This window comes from Thalassophryne amazonica, chromosome 10 (assembly GCF_902500255.1).
Source record: "Thalassophryne amazonica chromosome 10, fThaAma1.1, whole genome shotgun sequence".
Lineage (NCBI taxonomy): Eukaryota > Metazoa > Chordata > Actinopteri > Batrachoidiformes > Batrachoididae > Thalassophryne > Thalassophryne amazonica.
Genome location: NC_047112.1, coordinates 48,510,701 through 48,534,178, shown reverse-complemented (window position 1 = coordinate 48,534,178; position 23,478 = coordinate 48,510,701). Strand labels below are relative to the sequence as shown.

At 40.2% G+C, this 23,478-nt stretch overlaps 1 protein-coding gene across 2 annotated transcripts in view; it reads left to right on the top strand.

Moving 5' to 3' along the window:
• Positions 1-2,601: 2,601 nt before the first annotated feature.
• Positions 2,602-23,478, top strand: part of ppp1r2 (protein phosphatase 1, regulatory (inhibitor) subunit 2) — a 41,944-nt gene continuing 21,067 nt past the window's right edge. Inside the window, exons 1-3 of one of the 2 annotated variants that reach the window (XM_034179969.1) lie at positions 2,602-2,907; positions 19,446-19,553; positions 21,731-21,817. In XM_034179969.1, coding sequence (XP_034035860.1) covers positions 2,777-2,907; positions 19,446-19,553; positions 21,731-21,817 — 326 coding nt within the window. In that variant the 5' untranslated portion in view covers positions 2,602-2,776. The remainder of the gene's footprint in view (positions 2,908-19,445; positions 19,554-21,730; positions 21,818-23,478) is intronic. The other variant, XM_034179968.1, reaches the window with a different exon arrangement.

The following is a 23,478-nucleotide window of genomic DNA, read 5'->3' as shown; positions in this document are numbered from 1 at the left end:
TGAAAAAAATTCAGCTCATAAAACAAACAAACAAAAAACATTTTAAAATTTCAAAAAGAGACTATGAAAGAATAATAGTAAAAATAATTGAGGACTGACTGATGACATACGAGGATGATCTGAGGGCTCAAGGTCACCCATTTTGCACCTTTTATAGCACCACTCTACTGCTTTATGCACTTGCCTGGTTTTTATTGACTTCATTTTACAATCAATGTACTGTAGTTTCTATAAAAAAAATAAAAATAAAAAAATACAAGGTTTGATCTTCTGAATGTATTTTTCAAAAACAATAATTATGACAGCCTCCAAGAAAGGGGGGTGTCGTAATTGAAACATCTTATATTTGGAGCACTACAGTACTTCTTCATCTGCATGATTTTGTCATGGGCTGTGATTTTGGGTCAGCATTTTCAACATATACCACATTCCTATGTTTATCAAACTCAGCCACCCTATCAGACAGAAACTGGTTCACCAAAGACTGCACATCATCACACACCCACAAAGAGAGAGGTGGCAGAAGACATCAAGCACACTATACTTGTCACTCATAATAATGGTAACATGACACTTAAGTCAGTCGTGGTAACGGCAACATGACACTTAACTAAACTGACTAAACCATTGAACTACAAAGCATAATAAATCAATAACACTAACAACACTGTTAAACTAACATGACCCCTGTTTCTTTTTGACAGCTGGAGAGATACCTAAGGTTGATCTTGCACTACTTGAACTTAAGGCAGTGAATAATAATGGAGTCCTAGTCAATGCATTTCATGGACATTTAACAGTGCAGTACCAAGAACATATTTTACTTTTGAATGATGGGTTGATGGATCCGGAAGCAGGTGCTACTGGAACAGCTTTTTAGTCCAAGGATGGAATATTGAGTCATGCAAAAGAACATCAGATTTTCTGAATGTATTCACAGTGGAGTTATTTGCTATTCTAATGGCAGTCCAGTAGACAGGACAAATATATTATAGTAAAGTGTTGGTGTGCAGTGACTCTGTATCAGCTATAACCAGTATTGGGACAGGTTCATCCAGGAGTAAGCAAAACCTAATTTACACCATTCTTTTGATGATTAGGGATGTGGCAAGGAAAGGGGATGAGATAACTTTGATGTGGGTTCCAGTGCATATAGGTATCCCAACAAATGAGAAGGTGGATAGGTTGGCCAAAAAAGCTGTGACCAAAGAAAATATAGACATCAGTATCAATTTTTCCAAAGCAGAGGGCAAGTGTATTGTATGGAGGGGAATTAATTTACAATGGCAAAAATGCTGGGAGCAGGAAACTAAGGGTAGGCTTTCATGAACATCAGCTCTCTCACCAAGACAGCACAACAGAGGACGTATTTTCTATGGCAGCTAAGGAAGTGCAACCTGCCAAAAACAATGACGGTGAACTTCTACACTGCCATCACTGACTTCATCATCTCCTCCTCCATCACCGTCTGGTATGCTGCTACTACTGCTAAGGAGGGGAGCAGACTCCAGGGGTATCATCCACGCAGTGGAGAAGGTGATCAACTGCAATCTGCCATCCCTACAGGACCTGTACACCTCCAGGGCCCTGAGGTGAGCAAGGAAGATAGTGGCTGATCCCTCTCACCCAAGACACAAACTTTTTGCTCCCCTCCCCTCTGACAGATGGCTGAAGTCCATCAGGACTACAACCTCAAGACACAAAAACAGCTTCTTTCTGTCCGCAGCTAGCCTTTTAAATAATGCCAGAGACAATCAAGGCACTCTAATTTACCCCCCCCCCCCCACTCCTACAAAGTGAAAACTGATCATCCCTGTACTGTTCATCTGCATGCCCACACAGCCCCATTCCACCATTCCACTGTATTTATTTGACAGTAAACTTAGTTTTGCCCATTTGTCTATTTGACTTCTCTACTCCTTACACAAGTTTTTTTTTCCTTTTTTCTTTTTATTGTTGTTGTTTATGCACCTATTACTTCTTACAGAAATATTTTTCTTTTATTGTTGTTTATGCACCAATGACACCAGATCAAATTCCTTGTACGTGAGAACTTGGCAATAAATTCGATTCTGATTCTATTTTCAGTACCTAGTAGAGCGACAGATTCAGTGAGCAGTTGTAGAAGAAGAGGGTGGAAAAGAAAGGATGAAGTCACTATTGCTAGACTAAGAATTGGACATACATTCTTGACCAGTACTCTCTTTCTCCAAGGAAAGCATCAGGAATGGACTGTGTTTGGAATGTGTACAGCCAGAGACGGTGCAGCATGTTCTCAGAAAGGCAAGAGCTTCTCTCAGAATTTAGAAGAACAGGCTTGAAAAAAGTTTCTGTAGGAAGTATTTGGCCAAATGGGAGGGGGAAGTGTTGGCTTTTTAAATATACTTGAAAGTCACTGGACTCATCGAGAAGATTTAGTACTGCTATAACGAACTGATGCGGAAAGTGGCAGCAAAACAACAATAAGGATGCCGGCTGCCATTAAACGTCATAAAAGAAGAAGACGACGAACTCTCCTTTGAAAATCTCGCGATATTGTGAGCACAGCAGCGCTAGTACGGCTCGACATGCTGAAGCGCCGGTGTTTGTCCGGGAGCCCGAGTTTGGCCTGACGGGGTGTTTTGGTTTTTCTTTTTTTTTGGCTCCCCTCGTTGTCCTCTGACCGTTGAGCATGTTTGTGATCGGTCCTCTGTTTGGTAACTGAGCAGCACCATTCACATAAACAGGAGGAGAGCAGATCGTCGTTGCTGGTGTGACGGACGGTGAGCGTGTGGGAATGGCAGCTCCCCGGCCGATAAAAGGCATCCTGAAAAACAAGAACAGCGGAACACACGTCAAATCGCAGCCCGACGATGTCCAGGGGGAAAATCTGGAACTACCGCCTGGACTGTCGGAAGAGGACCAGCAGTAAGTTGCCTTCTTGCTGCCTTTCATGAGGTTGCTGTTGGGCGGGTGTCGCCTGCTAGCTAAACAGTTAACATTTGTTAGCCTTTCTACACTTAACCAACAGTTTTATAAGCACCTTTGGGGCTTCTTTAGTTCGTTGCTGTGGTTATAAAATTGTTTCCTAACAGTCTCTGGTAAAGGGACATTGAAGCGAAGTGCAACTAACTCATGGGCTGGTTAGCCGGCGTTAGCTTCCTCGTTAGCTCATGTCTTGGCAGTTTTGGTAGTAGTCCATTCCAGGTCACCCACCACGTTTTTAGCAGCCCTACACCAACCTTGGGATGGGGTGGGGGGCTTGAGGTGTTTCAAGGGTGTCGGCACACAGGGCACCCCTCACTAATTCGACAAGAGAAACAGCTGCTGGAAAACAAACCTAGGTAAGCAAGGGAAGGTGATGGTCAATTCAATTTCAATTTATTTTAATTTATATAGCGTCAAATCACAACAAAGTTGTCTCAAGCCGCTTCACACAAGTAAGGTCTAACCTTACAAACCCCAAGATCAAGCACACAGGCGACAGTGGTAAGGAAAAACTCGATTTGAGGAAGAAACCTCAAGCAGACCAGACTCAAAGGGGTGACCCTCTGCTTGGGCCATGCCACACTGCTCAGCATGCTGCTCTCGTTGGAGCAACAACACACAGAATGTGTCTTTTCCCACTTAGATCTCTTTCAGTGCAGCTTCTTGTTCTGGCTTTAGCACGAAGTTAACACCCACGTCTTTCATCGCCAACTGTAAATGGTAATCGAAACATTCCAGTCGTATCTTTCTGAATTCTTCCGCATCAAACTCCATCGTGTCAGTGTTTACAGTGCTCATAAACTTTAACTTTCTTAAATATTTATTACAGTCACTCTTAAAAACTTCAGTTATCTTTATAATTTTATTATTGGTAAATTTTAGAATTAATTTAGATGAGCTATACACATTATCTCACAGGAATATATCACAATTATCTAGGAACTACTTTTTGCGCAAGAATTTATCAAGCACGTCGTCCGCGGGTGCGTACTAACACAGAATACCCAGAAACTAGACAGTTTGTCGGCCATAACGAGAGCGTCCACTTTTAGCTTGCCATAAACTAAGCTAGTGGAGCTCGTGAGAGTGTGAGGCCATGCTACCGACACAATTGACTTCTTGCACATCCGGGCGCTCTGTCTGTGAGGTCTTAGCAATGTGCTTAGAACACCGGCTGGTGTGTAAACAATCAATAGCAGACAGTGGAGTTGATCTGAGTTTTTTCAATTTCGCCACTGTTTTTTTTTTTATTTTTTTTTTTATGCCAAGGCAGTGGGTTGTACCAACACAGCTAGAAAGAAAATTAAAATCCATCACGACACACCAAGAGGATTATGTGTCACATCGATCATGCGTTGCTTTGGAGAAAATAATCAGCAGCTGGCCCCTCCTGGAGCAGACCAGCAATTCACAATGCATGAATGATATAAAATACAAAAATACCTGGTGTGTTTATGAGGTAGGAATAAATATCAGGATATTCATTCCTTGAACTTTTATTCATTCATTGAACATCTGGCCATTGTGTGGGATCATTTTTCCATCATCCAGCTTCGTGTTGGTATGGAAGAGATGCTAGTCCTGCTGCTGCTAATTTGGTTTTATATCACTCCTGGGTAATATTATTCAAACCCTCTGAATAGTTGAAGGCCACACTGAAGTCTCAGCAACAGAAATATAATGAAATTCAAGCAAATAATTACTTAAATCTATCTGGAATTCAAGAGCAAATACCACTCCCACATACCCAGTGTATCTCTATGGTAAAATGTACTAGTAGCCGCAGAGTTTCACACCAGCAATGGAGCTGACGCGGAATTAAACTGGCAGTGATGTGCCTGTGACCAAGTCAATTGACAAAACAATTTACAAAATTAATATACAGGAAATTTTGCTGGTGCACAGGATGGGAGGGTTACAGAAGTAGACACCACTCCCATCTCTGGATGGAGCTGCACCTCAAACAGAGAGAAAAAACAAAACCAGGCAACAAGACAACAAATACAGTGTAATTTATCAGCATTAAACAACAAGAAAAACAATACTAAGGTGATTGCTGGCCACTAGGGCTAGTGGCCCTATGGTCTAGTGCTTGGAACTAGAGGATCCTCTGTTCAAACCCCCATCAGACCGTAAAATCATTAAGGTTGCTTGGGCAAGGTCTTTAATCCCCCAGTTGTTTCCAGTGTGCAGTTGAATGCCTTGGATGGCAGCACCTTGACATCTGTGTGTGAATGTGAGGCATCTTTGTAAAGTGTTTTGAGTTTCTGATGCAGATGGAAAAGTGCTTTATAAATGCAGACCATTTAGATCAGGGGTATTCAACTTCAGTCCTCGAGGGCTGGTGTTGCAGATTGAACAGTACCCAAATAAAAATTGGTCTGCACTCCCTTCACTGCGCTTGCGTCATTTGGGACCACAGCAGCTCGTCTGAGACTGACTCTCTACACCCAAAGCGATCAAAGGGAATAATGTGATTATTAACCGTCAGATGACAAACTAAAACCTCTTAAATCATTCTAAAGTCAGTTTTAAGCAGAAACGAGGTGATAATCGGTGAGTCGCTACTGATGCTTGGAAATAACAGAGGCGTAGTGAACGCAGCAGCAGCTTGTCGCTTCCTCTGTTTTTTTTTTGTTTTTTTTTTTTTTATTATGAAGTAATGCTGATTTTATGTGGAAATGATTCTACAAAAGCTTCAGATATCTGTCGCTGAGATAGATGATGACTGGAGTGCAGTTTTAAGCACAAACAAGGTGATAATCGGTGAACTGCGGCTGACACACAGCAATGACGCATGCGCAGTGACTGCAGGGTGGACCCATTTGTAGGGGGGGCCATTTGGTTGGCAACACCGGTGTCCTGCAACTTAGATGTGTCCCTGGTGCAACACACCTGAATGAAATGGCTGAATTACTTCCTCAGTATGCAGTCAAGTTCTCCAGAGTGCTGCTAATGACCTCATTAATTGATTCAGGTGTGTTGAAGCAGAGGCACATCTTAAAGTTGCAGGACACCGGCCCTGAAGGACTGGAGTTGAACACCCCCGATTCAGATAGATAATTGTTGGCCTGACGTAACGTCAACAGAATCCCGTCTTGTGCTCTTTCTCTGGGGAACAAGTGTTGATGTAATTGTCGGGTTCTCTTGTGCAATTGTGACATGACAGTGCTTGGGTGGGGGGATATGGCACATCACTTACAATTTGTGCGAGCCATACTAAAATGTGAAATGGGGCCTAAAATTACAGTACATTTTCTTACATGCTCTCAATTATGACAAAACAAACTTTATATCATAGGTTACTCACATAATAAATGTTTAATGCAAAAATTATGCCACAATCTATCTTGGAAGCCAATACCAACAACATTTCATCCCATTTCACCAATTATTGGTAATCATCACTTGTATCCACTAGATGTCACATTTATCAGCGGGCACCCTGCTTTAAGCAGAGATAGCGGGCATTTAAAGGAGTATTTTACCGTGATAGAGTTTTGTAGCCTTACGTGGGTTTGAGTGGGCTGTTACGGTATGTATTTCATGAAATTAACATTTATTGTCCCCATTTCATTATTACGTACCCCCATTTCATAATTAGTAGCCTCATTTCTCGCCATTTCATTACATTACATCCATTTTGTATTTTAGTATAGCCGCTTAGTGCAGCTTTGTAGTACTAAAACCAAGACACTCAGTAATATTGATTGAATAATGTTTTAGTTGTTAAAAAATAAATTAATAATAATATTATACAAACAGTGTTTTAAAATGCTTTCAAAAGTGGACTTTACCTCAATGGTGTGGAGAGGATTTTGTCACTATGCCTCTCTGGCTATGCACCAGTACCGCCCGTGTTACCAGGAGGAAAACAGACACAACTAGAAGAAATTTTTTATTTATGTGGAAATCATTACCCGATTGGTAGGAAAGAAGAGTATATGAGTTTTTCCATTCATAAGAAACAAACTCGGTGTGTGCATTAGAAGCAAAGGGAAGTGAAATGTGTTTTAAAATTTGTTTCGCTGTAGGATTGACTACGACATCAAGAGTTAACAAATGTTGCCTGTTGCTGTGTTGGCACGTTGCTTCATGAAACGGTGAGACTGATGCACAATATGTATGGCCTGTGTGAATGAAATAGACCAGGGCAACCAACCACAAAATTCACCCCCTACCCTTCCAGTTGTCATGGAGGGGAAAACTAGCTGTAGAGACAGAGCTTTTTTTTTTTTTTTTCCACTTTGTATCAGGCTGTAAACATGTTTTGTTTATGCTCTAAAGTTGGACATTTTAACATGGGCTTCAGTGGGAACCTGCTCCTTTCTCCAGCCAGCCTCAAGTGGCTAGTCAAGGACCTATGACTTCTTCTAGTTCAAGTTTGGCTAATTTGGGACCATTGAAGCTTACCACTTGATCGTGAAGCCTGTGTCAAATCGTGGACTCTTCTTTATTTTTCTTAAATAGCATCTTGATGAAAACCCTATGAAAATGAAAACCCAGCTACTGCTTGCAATAAATATCAACCTTTTGCACAAGAATCGTAAATGATTAGAACCCAATCAATATATTGGTTGGTCAGTAATATTAATACAATAACATGCTTTTGGAGGGTGGTATGTATTTTCAGACACAATTGACAGTGCATGTCAGAGCACAAACCAAGCATAAAGTCAAAGGAATCACAGCATAGGGGATTAAAATCACAGTATAGGGGCCCCCTGCTCTCAACTGTGCTGGCAAGAACTCTGACTTAGGTTGGCTGTCTGTTACATTTATAGTTATTTATAATAAAGTTAATGTTGAAACTAAAAAAATGAAGCTTCAGTTGCATTTGTTTTTTTAACCTCAGATTACTTTATACACAATTAGTGGGAACAGTGATGTAATTATATATTGTGACATGTACCAAAAATCATATATTTATATTTTTAGGCTGAAAGGTAATGTAATATATCAGAATTTTGTATGAAACAGGCTAAATATTAAGTTTTAACTTGATGCCCCACACATGATGTCAACAGAATTTTTATTTAAAGACTAATCAAATAAATCTTTCAGGTTTTCCTTTCATGCTCAACAAAGCACAGTTGTGCAATAACAAAATGCATCAGGTGTGTTTTTTATTTGCCTTTTAAAGCCTTCTTGTTCCATTGTTGCAGTAGTGACCATATCTTTAGTGATGTGGCTGCCGCTGCTTTTGATGGCAGAGGGAGGGATTTGCAAGCAACCGTGAGTGCATTGAGAAAACAGCACTACTAAGTGAAGCTTGCACCAAGTGATGTAACACAATGGTAAACATACCACTGTCCCAGCTTTTTTGAAACGTGTTGCAGGAATCCATTTCAAAATGAGCAACTGTTTGCACAAAAACAATAAAGTTTATCAGTTTGAACATTAAATATGTTGTCTTTGTGGTGTGTTCAATTGAATTTAGGTTGAAGAGGATTTGCAAATCATTGTATTCTGTCTTTATTTACATTTTACACAATGTTCCAACTTCATTGGAATTGTGATCATCTAAGAGGTGTCATGTAATACCCATTCTGTCCTTTGGGCACTGGCTACCAATTTATTTCAGATTGCAGTGTAAAGTATTTGAGGTTTTGGCTCCCAAATTGTGGAACGCACAGCCACTGCATCTGCATTCTGTGGACTTCGTTGGAACTTTTAAGGAGAAGTTCAAGACGCATTTGTACAGACTTGCTTTTAACTAGTTTTATGTTACTGCTGTTTTTAATTTCTGTTTCTACTTCTGTGTATCAGAAATTACTATAAAACACTTGGGTGGGTCTGTTCTTGTATTACTGGAGTGACATGTTTAGCCGCATGTTCTCCTTGAATTGCTGGCTGTCTGAGTGGTGTCCAAAAAATGAGGTGGGCTTCATAGATAATTGGCAAAGCTTCTGGGGAAAACCTGGTCTTGTTAGGAGAGACGGCATCCATCCCACTTTGGATGGAGCAGCTCTCATTTCTAGAAATCTGGCCAATTTTCTTAAATCCTCCAAACCGTGACTATCCAGGGTTGGGACCAGGAAGCAGAGTTGTAGTCTTACACACCTCTCTGCAGCTTCTCTCCCCCTGCCATCCCCTCATTACCCCATCCCCGTAGAGACGGTGCCTGCTCCCAGACCACCAATAACCAGTAAAAATCTATTTAAGCATAAAAATTCAAAAAGAAAAAATAATATAGCACCTTCAACTGCACCACAGACTAAAACAGTTAAATGTGGTCTATTAAACATTAGGTCTCTCTCTTCTAAGTCCCTGTTAGTAAATGATATGATAATTGATCAACATATTGATTTATTCTGCCTTACAGAAACCTGGTTACAGCAGGATGAATATGTTAGTTTAAATGAGTCAACTCCCCCGAGTCACACTAACTGCCAGAATGCTCGTAGCACGGGCCGAGGCGGAGGATTAGCAGCAATCTTCCATTCCAGCTTATTAATTAATCAAAAACACAGACAGAGCTTTAATTCATTTGAAAGCTTGACTCTTAGTCTTGTCCATCCAAATTGGAAGTCCCAAAAACCAGTTTTATTTGTTATTATCTATCGTCCACCTGGTCGTTACTGTGAGTTTCTCTGTGAATTTTCAGACCTTTTGTCTGACTTAGTGCTTAGCTCAGATAAGATAATTATAGTGGGCGATTTTAACATCCACACAGATGCTGAGAATGACAGCTGAGAATGACAGCCTCATTACACTAGAAGTCTTTCAGAAAGCGCTGTAACTAGGTTTAAGGATATGATTCCTTCTTTATGTTCTTTAATGCCATATACCAACACAGTGCAGAGTAGCTACCTAAACTCTGTAAGTGAGATAGAGTATCTCGTCAGTAGTTTTACATCCTTATTGAAGACAACTTTGGATGCTGTAGCTCCTCTGAAAAAGAGAGCTTTAAATCAAAAGTGCCTGATTCCGTGGTATAACTCACAAACTCGCAGCTTAAAGGAGATAACCCGTAAGTTGGAGAGGAAATGGCGTGTCACTAATTTAGAAGATCTTCACTTAGCCTGGAAAAAGAGTCTGTTGCTCTATAAAAAAAGCCCTCCGTAAAGCTAGGACATCTTACTACTCATCACTAATTGAAGAAAATAAGAACAACCCCAGGTTTCTTTTCAGCACTGTAGCCAGGCTGACAAAGAGTCAGAGCTCTATTGAGCCGAGTATTCCTTTAACTTTAACTAGTAATGACTTCATGACTTTCTTTGCTAATAAAATTTTAACTATTAGAGAAAAAATTACTCATAACCATCCCAAAGACGTATCGTTATCTTTGGCTGCTTTCAGTGATGCCGGTATTTGGTTAGACTCTTTCTCTGATTGTTCTGTCTGAGTTATTTTCATTAGTTACTTCATCCAAACCATCAACATGTCTATTAGACCCCATTCCTACCAGGCTGCTCAAGGAAGCCATACCATTATTTAATGCTTCGATCTTAAATATGATCAATCTATCTTTATTAGTTGGCTATTGTATAATAAAATGTTATTGTGTTGTTTTGCCCCTGTCTTAAAGTAACCCTAATGATGTACTTGTTATTATTACACTGATTGCACAACTTTGTTTTTGTAGCCACTAACGACTGGGAGTGAAGCATGCTGGGGTCATTCTGAACTGGGAGTGAAGAGCTGGGGTTATTATGTTTTTGCAAAAGGAAATACCTTTTTGATGCCTGTTGATTAAAGGAATTATGTGCGCCAGGGAGTTTGAAATGGCCACTCACCCTCCCTTTGCGCACACACTAGAAAAGAGGGGGCAGAGCCATGCTCCGACAGAGTCTGCTGCGGGTTTACGTACGAACGCCCAGCCGGTTGACAGGCGCACTCTGCTGAAGGTGTTGGCTCTCCACCTTAAAGGCGTCACGGTAAGAGAGAAAAATGCGCTGCAACCACTTGTGTTTGATGTAACTGCTTTTGTGGGGAATAAATATACGCCTGTTTGTTCTAGCAAAAATGCAGTCTGTGTGATCATTTCTGTGTGCCGATCTGACCGAACCTTGTTTCAAAACAGCTATGTACCACAGGCTTTTAAGGTGGCAGTAATTAAACCATTACTTAAAAAGCCATCACTTGACCCAGCTATCTTAGCTAATTATAGGCCAATCTCCAACCTTCCTTTTCTCTCAAAAATTCTTGAAAGGGTAGTTGTAAAACAGCTAACTGATCATCTGCAGAGGAATGGTCTATTTGAAGAGTTTCAGTCAGGGTTTAGAATTCATCATAGTACAGAAACAGCATTAGTGAAGGTTACAAATGATCTTCTTATGGCCTTAGACAGTGGACTCATCTCTGTGCTTGTTCTGTTAGACCTCAGTGCTGCTTTTGATACTGTTGACCATAAAATTTTATTACAGAGATTAGAGCATGCCATGGGTATTAAAGGCACTGCGCTGCGGTGGTTTGAATCATATTTATCTAATAGATTACAGTTTGTTCATGTAAATGGGGAATCTTCTTCACAGACTAAGGTTAATTATGGAGTTCCACAAGGTTCTGTGCTAGGACCAATTTTATTCACTTTATACATGCTTCCCTTAGGCAGTATTATTAGACGGCATTGCTTAAATTTTCATTGTTACGCAGATGATACCCAGCTTTATCTATCCGTGAAGCCAGAGGACACACACCAATTAGCTAAACTGCAGGATTGTCTTACAGACATAAAGACATGGATGACCTCTAATTTCCTGCTTTTAAACTCAGATAAAACTGAAGTTATTGTACTTGGCCCCACAAATCTTAGAAACATGGTGTCTAACCAGATCCTTACTCTGGATGGCATTACCCTGACCTCTAGTAATACTGGGAGAAATCTTGGAGTCATTTTTGATCAGGATATGTCATTCAAAGCTTCCTGTTAATTCTAGAATAGAATTTAAAATTATTCTTCTTACTGATAAGGTTTTGAATAATCAGGTCCCATCTTATCTTAGGGACCTCATAGTACCATATCACCCCAATAGAGCGCTTCGCTCTCAGACTGCAGGCTTACTTGTAGTTCCTAGGGTTTGTAAGAGTAGAATGGGAGGCAGAGCCTTCAGCTTTCAGGCTCCTTTCCTGTGGAACCAGCTCCCAATTCAGATCAGGGAGACAGACACCCTCTCTACTTTTAAGATTAGGCTTAAAACTTTCCTTTTTGCTAAAGCTTATAGTTAGGGCTGGATCAGGTAACCCTGAACCATCCCTTAGTTATGCTGCTATAGACTGACTGCTGGGGGGTTCCCATGATGCACTGAGTGTTTCTTTCTCTTTTTGCTCTGTATGCACCACTCTGCATTTAATCATTAGTGATTGATCTCTGCTCCCTCCACAGCATGTCTTTTTCCTGATTCTCTCCCTCAGCCCCAACCAGTTCCAGCAGAAGACTGCCCCTCCCTGAGCCTGGTTCTGCTGGAGGTTTCTTCCTGTTAAAAGGGAGTTTTTCCTTCCCACTGTCGCCAAGTGCTTGCTCACAGGGGGTCGTTTTGACCGTTGGGGTTTTTACGTAATTATTGTATGGCCTTGCCTTACAATGTAAAGCGCCTTGGGGCAACTGTTTGTGGTGATTTGGCGCTATATAAATAAAATTGATTGATTGATTATTTATATATGAAGGTACATGTCTGTTTCTGAAGCTTGAGTAAAAGGTCACTGGTTTTGATGCCCATCATTATAAACATGTTCTGTTGTTAATTTACTGTAATGGGCCAAATAACGGCACATCTGTTTTGGCTGTTTTTAGCTCTGTTCACCTGAGCACACAACTTTTTTTTGTTTGTTTGTTTTCACTGCTCATGTTCGCACACATCTGGTTTAATTTCAGTGCAACTCTGCATCATGAGTTATGCAATTTATTATTTTAAAAACACTGGTACTTTGCACACTTGTGAGCTTTGCGTTGACCGTAAACTATCCTGTGATAATTTGGATTCATTTGTGTTTGCCACTTCTGATGTGATTGCAGGTAATTAATAGTTTGTGCATTTAAGAAATGGTGCTATAAATCACTTTATATAAAGGAGCAACTACCATAACTGCCAATTGCACAAGCTCGCAGCTTCCTTGGATGACACGACATACCTACACTTTTAGGCTGTTAGTGCTTTGCTTCCTTGCAGCTGTTTGCTTAATACAGTAAATGATTGCAGTATACTTTGGATCCACTTCACTATCTTTTATGTGTGTGTGAGTGAGAGTGCTGTTGTTTTACTGCATGTTGCTTATCACTGAGTGATGAAATGTAGACCTGGACTCACTACCCTTTGGCTATGCTACTTGATAGCACAGCTCAACTCTCCGTGATGACCCACTCTATCTAATGAGTTTCCCTGAAGCATCGTGTCAGTAGTTGACCACTCGAGAGGTGGTCACCATCACATAACAGATTCCACTTCATATTTGGTTCTCTAGCGCAGGGGTGGCCAAGTTCGGTCCTCGAGATCTACCTTCCAGACACTCTTAGTTGTCTCCCTGTTCCAACACACCTGAATGCAATGAAAGACTTGTTAGCAAGGTTTTAGTGAGTCTTTCATTGGATTCAGGTGTGTTGGAACAGGGAGACAACTAAGGGTGTCAGGAAGGTAGATCTCGAGGGCCGAACTTGGCCATCCCTGATCTAGAGGTACTGGCTTATTTAGTTAGTTTCGCAGTGGAATAATTGCGTTATTTTTGCTAATGATTTATTCTTAATGAACAGGATGGAATTTAACAGCTGTGGCATGGGTTCATCGGTAGTTGTGTAACCACAAACGGTACACATAAGACCAGTAAAATAAATTTGTATTTGCGGCCATTCTGCTCATGCCCCATCTGTCCCCCACTCATGTCTGACCTTGCATCCGTCAACAAGGTCAGGGCGACACTTTTGGTGACAGTGTTTTTGGGTGTGAAGGCGCTATAGAAATCGAGTAATTTTACTGTTTGATTTGTGATGTCACCTGTCATCCCACCACTGCCGCTCCTACTCTGAGTTATTTATGTAACGTGTCCTTTTCCACTCCTCTGGACTTTAGCAGCATGTGTTTCTTTATCCTCTCTAGCTCAGTTCCTCATTCATGCTGATATTTGTTTCTGTTTTTATGTTTGTTTTCACCTCTGGATTTGCAAGGTCAGTAAGGATTAGTGTTTTTTTTTAAACAAAAATCCCTGATGGTGAGGTGCAGAGGTCACAAGTAGGGCTGTGCGTAAAGATTATTATCATTGGTTAATCTATCTTTTATTTTTGGCTTAATCGATTATTACTTAATATAACAATGAATTTACCCAAATTAAAGTTTAAAAATGTATTTATAGTCCAATCTTCAGTTGTCTTCACTATGCAACAAAAAAACATGACAGTGCACTAAATTCTTTTGACGGGGTGGTGGCCAAGTGGTTAATGCGCTTGTTTCAATGCAGAAGGTTCCGGGTTCAAATCCCACCCCTGCCATATTTCTCCATGAAATGTAGAGTTGCGTCAGGAAGGGCATCCAGCGTAAAACCTGTGCCAATTCAACATGCAGATCCACCTTGGATTTGCTGTGGCGACCCTGAGTGCAAACAAGGGAGCAGCCGAAGGGACTTACTTTTACTAAATTCTTTTGACCCTTTTTCACTCTGGGTCTCCAGAGCTGATTTGCATGTTGATTTGGCACAAGGTTGTAAGCCAGATGCCCTTCCTAACGCAACTCCACATTAAATGGAGTTAAGATTCAAGACTAGAGGTGGTCTTAAACCGGGAAGAACCATCTTCTCTGGAAACAAACACACTGCTTGTCCACCCTGCTGCCCTACATGACAAAGTATGCACTGCTGGAATTATTCCCCAACAACAACAACAAAAAACATTCTTAACTAGTGTCTTTTCATGATGATACTTTCTTTATTCGCTTAGCAAAATTTGCAGTCCAATATTCTATGGCCTTTGTTGGTCGAAGATGACCGTGGATGATGCGCACTGAAAACTTTGACTTAGGTTAGTGACATTGTCACGGCTGTGACAGCGATGAGTGTGGCTACTCAGTCCAGTGCAGGAGTGGCAGTCCTTATCACATCTGGAACAGGTGTGGATGGTTGATTCATCTCACAGGAATGTTCCTTTTGCTGAGCTCTCTTTTCTTCAGCCAGAGTCCGAATATTAACATCTCCTGTCTTGAGGTGTCTCAGGAGCATGCTGCGCCATCTGCTATGGTTGGCTGCAAAGTCCTCCCAGGTCTCAGTGTTGATGTACAAAGCCTTCAGGTCACACTTACAGACATCCTTGTAGCGTGACTAGGGACGGCTGACATATCTCTTCCCGGAGGCAAGCTCACACCGTACATGATGTCTTTCATCATCTATTCGTCGTACATGGCCAAGCCAGCATAGCCTGTGCTGTTGAAGAGTAAATGTAGTGGGAAGGCCTGTGCGTTCAAGGACTTGGATATTTGGTACCTTGTTGCTCCATTTGCTGCCAAGGATACAGTGGAGGCAGTGCAGGTTAACATTGTTTAGCTTGTGTTCTTGCTCGGAAAGGGTTGTTTATCCCTTGCTACCGTACTGGAGTGTACTGAGGATACAGTTGTACACTGCCGTCATTGTTGTCACTGTCAGTTTGGGATTCTCCAAGACATGGATCATAAGCCGGCCTAGCATGATTGTGGCTATCCTGATGCACTGGGTGATTTTGACATCTAGAGATACAACCTCAATTCCAATGAAGTTGGGACATTGAGTAAAATGTAAATAAAAACAGAATACAATGATTTGAAAATCCACTTCAACCTATATTCAATTGAATACACCACAAAGACAAGATATTTAATGTTCAAACTGATAAACTTTGTTTTTGTGCAAATATTTGCTCATTTTGAAATGGATCTGTGATGGTATGGGGGTTTGTTAGTGCCCATGTTGTGGGCAACTTACACATCTGTGATGGCACCATCAATGCTGAAAGGTACATCCAGGCTTTGGAGCAACACATGCTGCCATCCAAGCAACGTCTTTTTCTTTTTCTTTATTTCAGCAAGACACTGCCAAACCACATTCTGCATGTGTTACAACAGCGTGGCTTCATTGTACAAGAGTGCGGGTACTAGACTGGCCTGCCTGCAATCCAGACCTGTCACCCATTGAAAATGTGTGCCGCATTATGAAGTGCAAAATGCAACAAGAGACCCCGGACTAGGGATGGGTATCGAGAACCGGTTCCTTTTGGGTATCGTTAAGAAATGATTCGATCCACCGACATCAATAAGCTTTTTGCTTAATGATTCTGTTATCGGTCCTTCAGAGTTTCCGTTATCTTGGGGGGTGTTTGTCAGGAAAATTATAATTTCTCTACATTGATTACAGACCCTGCAGCGGGTCCGTAATCAACTTTTCTGCAGCGCGGCTTTGCTTTGAACCTTGAACCAATCGAAGCAGTGGTTCATAGATTGAAACAGTGCTTCAATCTATTGCTTCGTTTATTCTTTCTTTCGCTTAATTTTCCCCCGCTAAAACCCTAAAGAGCATACATCTGTGAGTATTATTTACCTTTTTTATGTTAAACCGACCTGTTATGGTCTTCTGAAATAGTTGATGTATTTTATAACTTAAAAACTGGAGCGATGCTAACGCATTAGCATGTCTATGGCATTTTCAATGTTAAAAGTTAGCATTAAGCAGTTGCAGCTGTCATCACGTTTGGGTGCATTTGTTTTCAAATTGTAATTTTTTGAAATTTATTTTGTTTATATATTAATCTAATGATTATTATATACAATATATACTTATTATATACAATTTTAGAGAAAGAGTCAAAAAGAACCTGAATAGAAACACAACAGAAAATAGAAAACCAACTAACAATGAACATACATAAATAAATACATACATACAGAAATAAGTGTTTCCTATGAACACCTAGTGACTCTTACACTTCCATTTCATCCCTGTCTTATTTAAGTTTAATGACAGCTTGTTTCGGTCAAACCATATTTTCAATGTGTTAATTTCTTCAGTGATTTCCTCCAGAACTATCTGCCAAGCTAGAAAACTGCTGCATCCTTGTAAGAGCAGAATAATGGAATGAATTTGAATAAGGAAAGTTGTTTTGTTTTTTTGTTTTTGTTTTTTTTCCTCACCTAAATGGATGCTGCACTCACTCCAGTTTATCGTCTGGAATAGTCCCAGATTGCATTTCGGAGCTTCTAGAATTCAAACATTGTTGTTGTACAGGTGGTGTTGGGGGGGGGGGTAATTTTGGGTTTCAGTCTTTTTGTTTTTCACCACTTTCATCCCTGAATATGTTAATCGTGAGTCACTTTTGTGTGGATTAAAGTTACTAACTTGGACTCCTGTCTTGTTGCGAGAAAGAAACAAGAATCGTCCTCCGTTCTGTTCACACAGCTCCAAACGCTGCGCGGCTCGCTGCTGAGTCAAGTTAGAACGATAGAGTCCAGTCGGAATTAATAACTTCAAAGCGAAACACCGTTATGTTTATTTTTATTTATGTCCAGAGATCAAGGATACAGTGACCAGTTTCATATTTATTTACTTTAAGACTCAATGAAATGCATAGAAAACCTGTAAAGCCTACTTTTAGTACAGAATTCACGAGGTATCGATAAGGGAATCGATAAGGAATCGGATCGATAAGCAGAATCGATAATGGCATCGATATTGATTAAAATCTTATCAATACCCATCCCTACCCCGGACTGTTGAACAACTGAAGTTGTACATCAATCAAGAATGGGAAAGAATTCCACCTACAAAGCTTCAACAATTAGTGTCCTCAATTACCAAATGCTTATTGAATGTTGTTAGAAGGAAAGATGATGTAACACAGTGGGAAACATACCACTGTCCCAGCTTTTTTGAAATGTGTTGCAGGCATCCATTTCAAAATGAGCAAATATTTGCACAAAAACAATAAAGTTTATAAGCTTGAACATTAAATATCTTGTCTTTGTGGTGTATTCAATTCAATATAGGTTGAAGAGGATTTGCAAATCATTGTATTCTGTTTTTATTTACATTTTACACAACGCCCCAACTTCATTGGAATTGGGGTTGTAGGTTGTTGCTGAGGTAGGTGAACTGGTGAACGATGTCCAGGGCATGACTGTCGATGGAAATGATGGGTGAGGGGTCCACGTCCTGGTCCAGCATGTTGGTCTTTCCAAGTTGATAGTGAGCCTGAAGTCTCTGCAGTCTTGGGAGTACTCATTCATATGACACTGGAGATGTTGCTCGGTGTGTGAGATGACTGCAGCATTGTCAGCGAAGAGCATGTTCCTGGTGTGAGGGCCTTACACACCTTTGCCTTTGCTTTTAGTCTTGCAAGGTTGAACAGTCATCCATCGGATCTGGTGTGTGGGTACACTCATTCGGATGAGGTCTTGTAGTTGGTGAAGGAAAAAAAAATAAAAAATCATATCTACAGTCAAACGCCCAGCTCGGAAGCCACATTGGGACGCTGGATAGATGCGCTTCGCTAGCTTCCGGAGATCAGTTTGCACAACTCTGGCATAGAGTTTACCTCCAATATAAAGTCTTCCTAAAATAATTTTAATATAAGAGCTTGTGCCCTTCAAATATTGCGTTAATAAGCAATATGATGTTTAATGTTATTCTTATTGGTGCCTTTCTTTTGAGAAAGTGGGTACTCTTGCCCACACAACAGTACTGGAGTATATCATTAAAAGATTACCGAGTTTAGCCTAGTTCTGATGAGATTAGTTTATGACCAAATAGCACAGGATAAGAAAGCTCATTAACAGAGTGAACAGGCCAGACCCTCAGCCCTCACTCCCCCAAAATAACATGAATAACCAGGCTTCTGCATGTTTTGTTTTTGTTGTTTGTTTCCTGGTTTTATTCATTCAGCTGTGTAAGAATAGATTAGATTCAACAGTGACTTTCAAATTTTCTGTGGGGTTAAATTATTGTTGTTATTTGGCTGTGTGCTTGTCATCAGCATGCTTCTTGTGTGCATGTCAGAGCTGGTGGCCTGAACATCATCTGATGGAAGCACAAAGCATATATCACATCACGAGTTCCCCCCTTTAAATCTGTGTGTACAAACGCTATCTGCCCATAACCCACAGGCAGACTGCAGAGAAGAACGGAGCTAAACCCCTCTTGCACCACACGCATTCCATGCTTGCGATGCCTCAATCCCCCCAAGCCTTGTCCTTATTTACTCACAGCCATGCTGCCTCTATACTGACTTGGCCTGCCACTGCAATCCCCAATGGATAACATTGATGCAAAATCAAATATCATGTCCTGACCCTGAAAGTCAGTCAGAATTGGTGCCGCTGTGACTGTGGGGTTTTGTGTTCCTGTAATATACTGTCTGACAGAAAACTGGGGCATGTTCAGCCCTAGATTAAATGTGATCGTTATGCTTCCTGAAGGAGTCGGTGGGTGGGTGGGTATTTAGAAACTTTCCAAATGTAGTTTGTTTATTTGCCTCATTCTTTTTCCTTCTTTTCATTTAATTAATTTATTTTATTTATTATTTTTTTAAACAGCAAGAAGTCTCAGAAGTGGGATGAGATGAACATCTTGGCCACGTATCATCCAGTTGACAAAGACTATGGTCTAATGAAGATTGATGAACCCAGCACGCCTTATAACAGGTTAGATGAACATTCTCCATCAGTTAATGCAAATAACTGGATTTATAAAATATTCCATCCATTAATCGCATCTAATCATGTTTTTTGAAATTGAAGTTTTGATATTTTTCGTAAATTTGAATTCTAAAACACAGCAGAGTTTCTAGAAAATCACACAGTGAGATAGTGACGTTACACAAGTGAGCTGTACATATGACCTTAAAATCTGGGGAGTGGAGTGGTAATGACCACAAATTAGATGGTTATGAATGTGAAAGCTAATGCGGGTGCAAGGTGCAGTCATTAATATTGGTTTGCACAGAGAATAATTGTTTTAAATTGGTAAGTGGTACCAAGAGACCCAGGGCCTCATTGATAAAACATTTATTTTGACAGCATATTTTGGTTTGGTTTTAGTCATAGTCAAATAAATTGTCAATTGGATTTAGTCATAATTTAGTTATCTGAATTATTTTCAAAAGCTAAATATCAGATCTCAGTGATGTTAGTTGACGGAGATGATTTTACAGAACTCGGTTGACTAAAATGTGAATTTAGTTTACTAAAACTACATTCAGATGGCCAATACTAAACGACATTTTAGTTGACTGACTAAACCAAAATAAGCTGTCAAAATGAACACTGAATGTGTAGGAATCCTGCTAAAAGTGTATATACACGAAAAAAGGTAAAAATGGAGAATGAACACAAAGTCTGACTTATAAAAGAGTTTGTACATACACCTGCAAGAACTGTTGTCTTTATAAATGACAGACTGTCTGCAAATGTTCGCATATGAATCTGCCTCATCCTATGTTCTGTACCACAAATGGTCAATGCAAAACACCTTATAAATATTCAAGGTTATTCATGAATCTCAAAATATGTAAAATATGTATAAAATTTGAGTAGTGAAAATAACGTGGTCCCATTTTTAGCATAAAATTACATAACAGGCAGGACCTTGTCCAAATGATGGTGATAATTCAGTCATGTCCACCGGTAATATATTTAAGCAGCTGCAGTTCATTGATGAAATGTTGGTAGTGATAAAATGTGTGTGGTGTTGATCTGAGTCTACTTATATATTTAACAGTTGAGCAGTCACTCTGTAATAATTATAAATCACAATGTACCTATTAAAATTGTGTGCATCATTTAAGTCCCATTTTATGCATGCAAAATGCTTAAAAAATGAGGCCCTTGGTCCCATTTTCACCTTGAAATTTGGTCTATAAAATATGGATGCAACAGTACACCTCCCTCACGGTTTGGTTTCAAATCACTGTTTAAAGTGGTTCAAATATTGACACATTAGTCAGCTTTTATAGAAAAATAAACAAAATTTAAAAGATGGTATAACATCACTTGAAATGTCCAACAGTTGGCCTTGAGGAGGTTTTAGCGTTACATTCTGCTTCATCGCATCTGAACATGATGGTGATAGTCACTGTTATAGACAGTTGTTTTTTAAGGATTCATATTCCCCAGTTGGTTACATGTAAAATTCGATATTTTTCAGTTTCTCTGTTCCCTAAACACAAATAGTTTTAGTCTGACATAATGTAGTCTGTTGCAGCTTTGGAAGAAATTATGGCCCCACATCTGTGTTCACTACATTTTCTATCAGGAGTTTACAATAAAGGGCAATACAGAATCTTCCCCTAGTATGACAACATAACTCAATTTATGCCAAAATGGGAGGTTCAAGCTAATCTTTGTGTTAGAGTAATCATGATATGCCGTATGTAGTAATGAACTATGCTTGAGTTTTATACATGTTTCTTTATGCTGCATTCCCACATATATGATTTTGACCATGACTCTCCACAAATATTCCATATCAGTTGGCAGGGTCAATCTTATCAACATCTTTGCACATCACAAGACTTCTCTCAGACAACACCATGAGATTTTTACAATGTAGAAGACAATTTATTGTGCATAAATCAAGAAACACCTTTATTCAGCATGACACATCAAAACCCTATAGGCAGCAACTTTTACCATCAGGACTTGAGAGTATTTAAAGCTCACCAAGACTATCCCCAAAACTTGCCATAGTTTGATAACCACGGTGGCGTTACTGTTAAAAATCATGTACGTAAGAACTGGCTTGTATTTTATGTTCCTTTTCCTCTGCGGTCTTCTCTGTTTTGTTTCATTCTCTACTTCATTCACTTACTTCTGGGTTTCAGGATGGTTGGGGAGGATGATGAGGATGAGGGGGCGGTGAGTGACGCAGACGGCCACAGATCACTTCCAGCTGATGACCTGGCATCAAAGTAAGAATTAAAAAAAAACCCACAGGTGAAAGGAGAGATAAGGAAGTTTAATAATTATTGTTAGTCATTTGGACTGCAGGTCCAAAAGGACTAATGTCATCAAGATTCTCCCCAGGTGTGCCTTACTAGGTACACGCCACATCACCCAGACATTTCTTCAAAACTGTTCAATGAATTTTCTTAAATTTGGTACAGACATTTCTTGTGAGTTTATCTGGTTATTGAAGTGATGACTTACCGATTCAATCTCCCAGGGGCCCTCAGGGTCTCCCAGAAAGGGGCGGGAAAAACAAACCCAGTTTTCATACTTATAAATTAATTGCAGAAAAACTGTTAATACCCTTTTCTATAATTTTGTATAAAGAGTCTTTGGAAGGCTGCCTACAGACAAAAGATGTTGTTATTTTTGTTTTCCTTGAATCATTCCAAGGGCCTCCCAAAAAGGTCCCCAAAAAAAGCACCATTTTTCCCCACTGTCTGTTTTATTGCAGAAAATATCTTCAGACGTTTTCTGCAATTTGGTACAAACAGTCCTTGGGGGACTGTCTGGTCATGGCAACTTGGACTTTTTCATTGAATCCCTATGAGCCTCCTTGAAGGGTAAACGATTTCAGCAGAGTACATAGGTATGTAATGTTCAGCCTGTCTGCTCTGTGTAAGCCTGGTCCCATCAGATCTCAGAAACTAAGCAGCAGATCGGATCCTTGTTAGTACTTGGATGGGAGATCTCTTAGGAAGACTGGAGGCTGTGCCAATTTCTGCAGTTAAAACTGGAGTTGTGTCAGGAGGGGCATCCAGTGTTAATCTTGTGCTAAATCCCAGTGCAGGTTTGTAGTGGATCTGTTGTGGCAGCCCTGAACAAACAGGGGCGGTCGAAAGTCAAACAATATATTTACTTAATGGCACTTTCCGCATGTTTGGTTAAAATTTTCTTTCTTTGTTTGAATGACATCTTTTGACCTTTTGAAAGTTACTGATGGATATTAAAGGATTATTAACTAAGCGCGAGGTGTGTATGGGGAAAAAATAACGCTCAGTCCGTGCGAAAAACACTGAGGTCTGATGTTCCTGTACAGATTGAGCAAGCGAGGTTAATAATTTTATATGTGTATATGTTCACTTCACCTCCGTGAAGAGAAGAACCTGCTAACAGATTGTCCGGTCGTTAGTTGGTAAGCTTTCAGTCTGTTTTTTTTTTTGTTTTGTTTTTTTAGATATTTATGGAGTATGTTCATGTCCGGCTTGATTTTTGTAATTGTGTGTTTATCCTTTTGTTTTGTATCAAATGTGATATGGGTTCTGTACCCATTTTCATGGTGACCGGTCTGATATGGGAAATTATCACTTACTGAGGCGTTGCTGGGCCGGTAGTGTACATGTAGTGGTGCTCATCTACAGTCACATCGATGGTCTGCTTTAGGTGCCTCATCACCAGCCTCTCAAAGCACTTTGTGGTGATGGGGGTGAGTGCAACTGGCCTGTAGTCATTGAGGCAGGATGGGGCAGAGGTCTTTGGCACAGGGATTATCACAACTATTGACTAAATGCACAACAACCTGGCATTTTCAGTGAATAAACCCGATATACATGCAAATGGCTAAAAAGTGAACGTAAATTATGGCTCCAAGAGTCACGTGACCGCTTTTTTTTTTTCTTTCTTT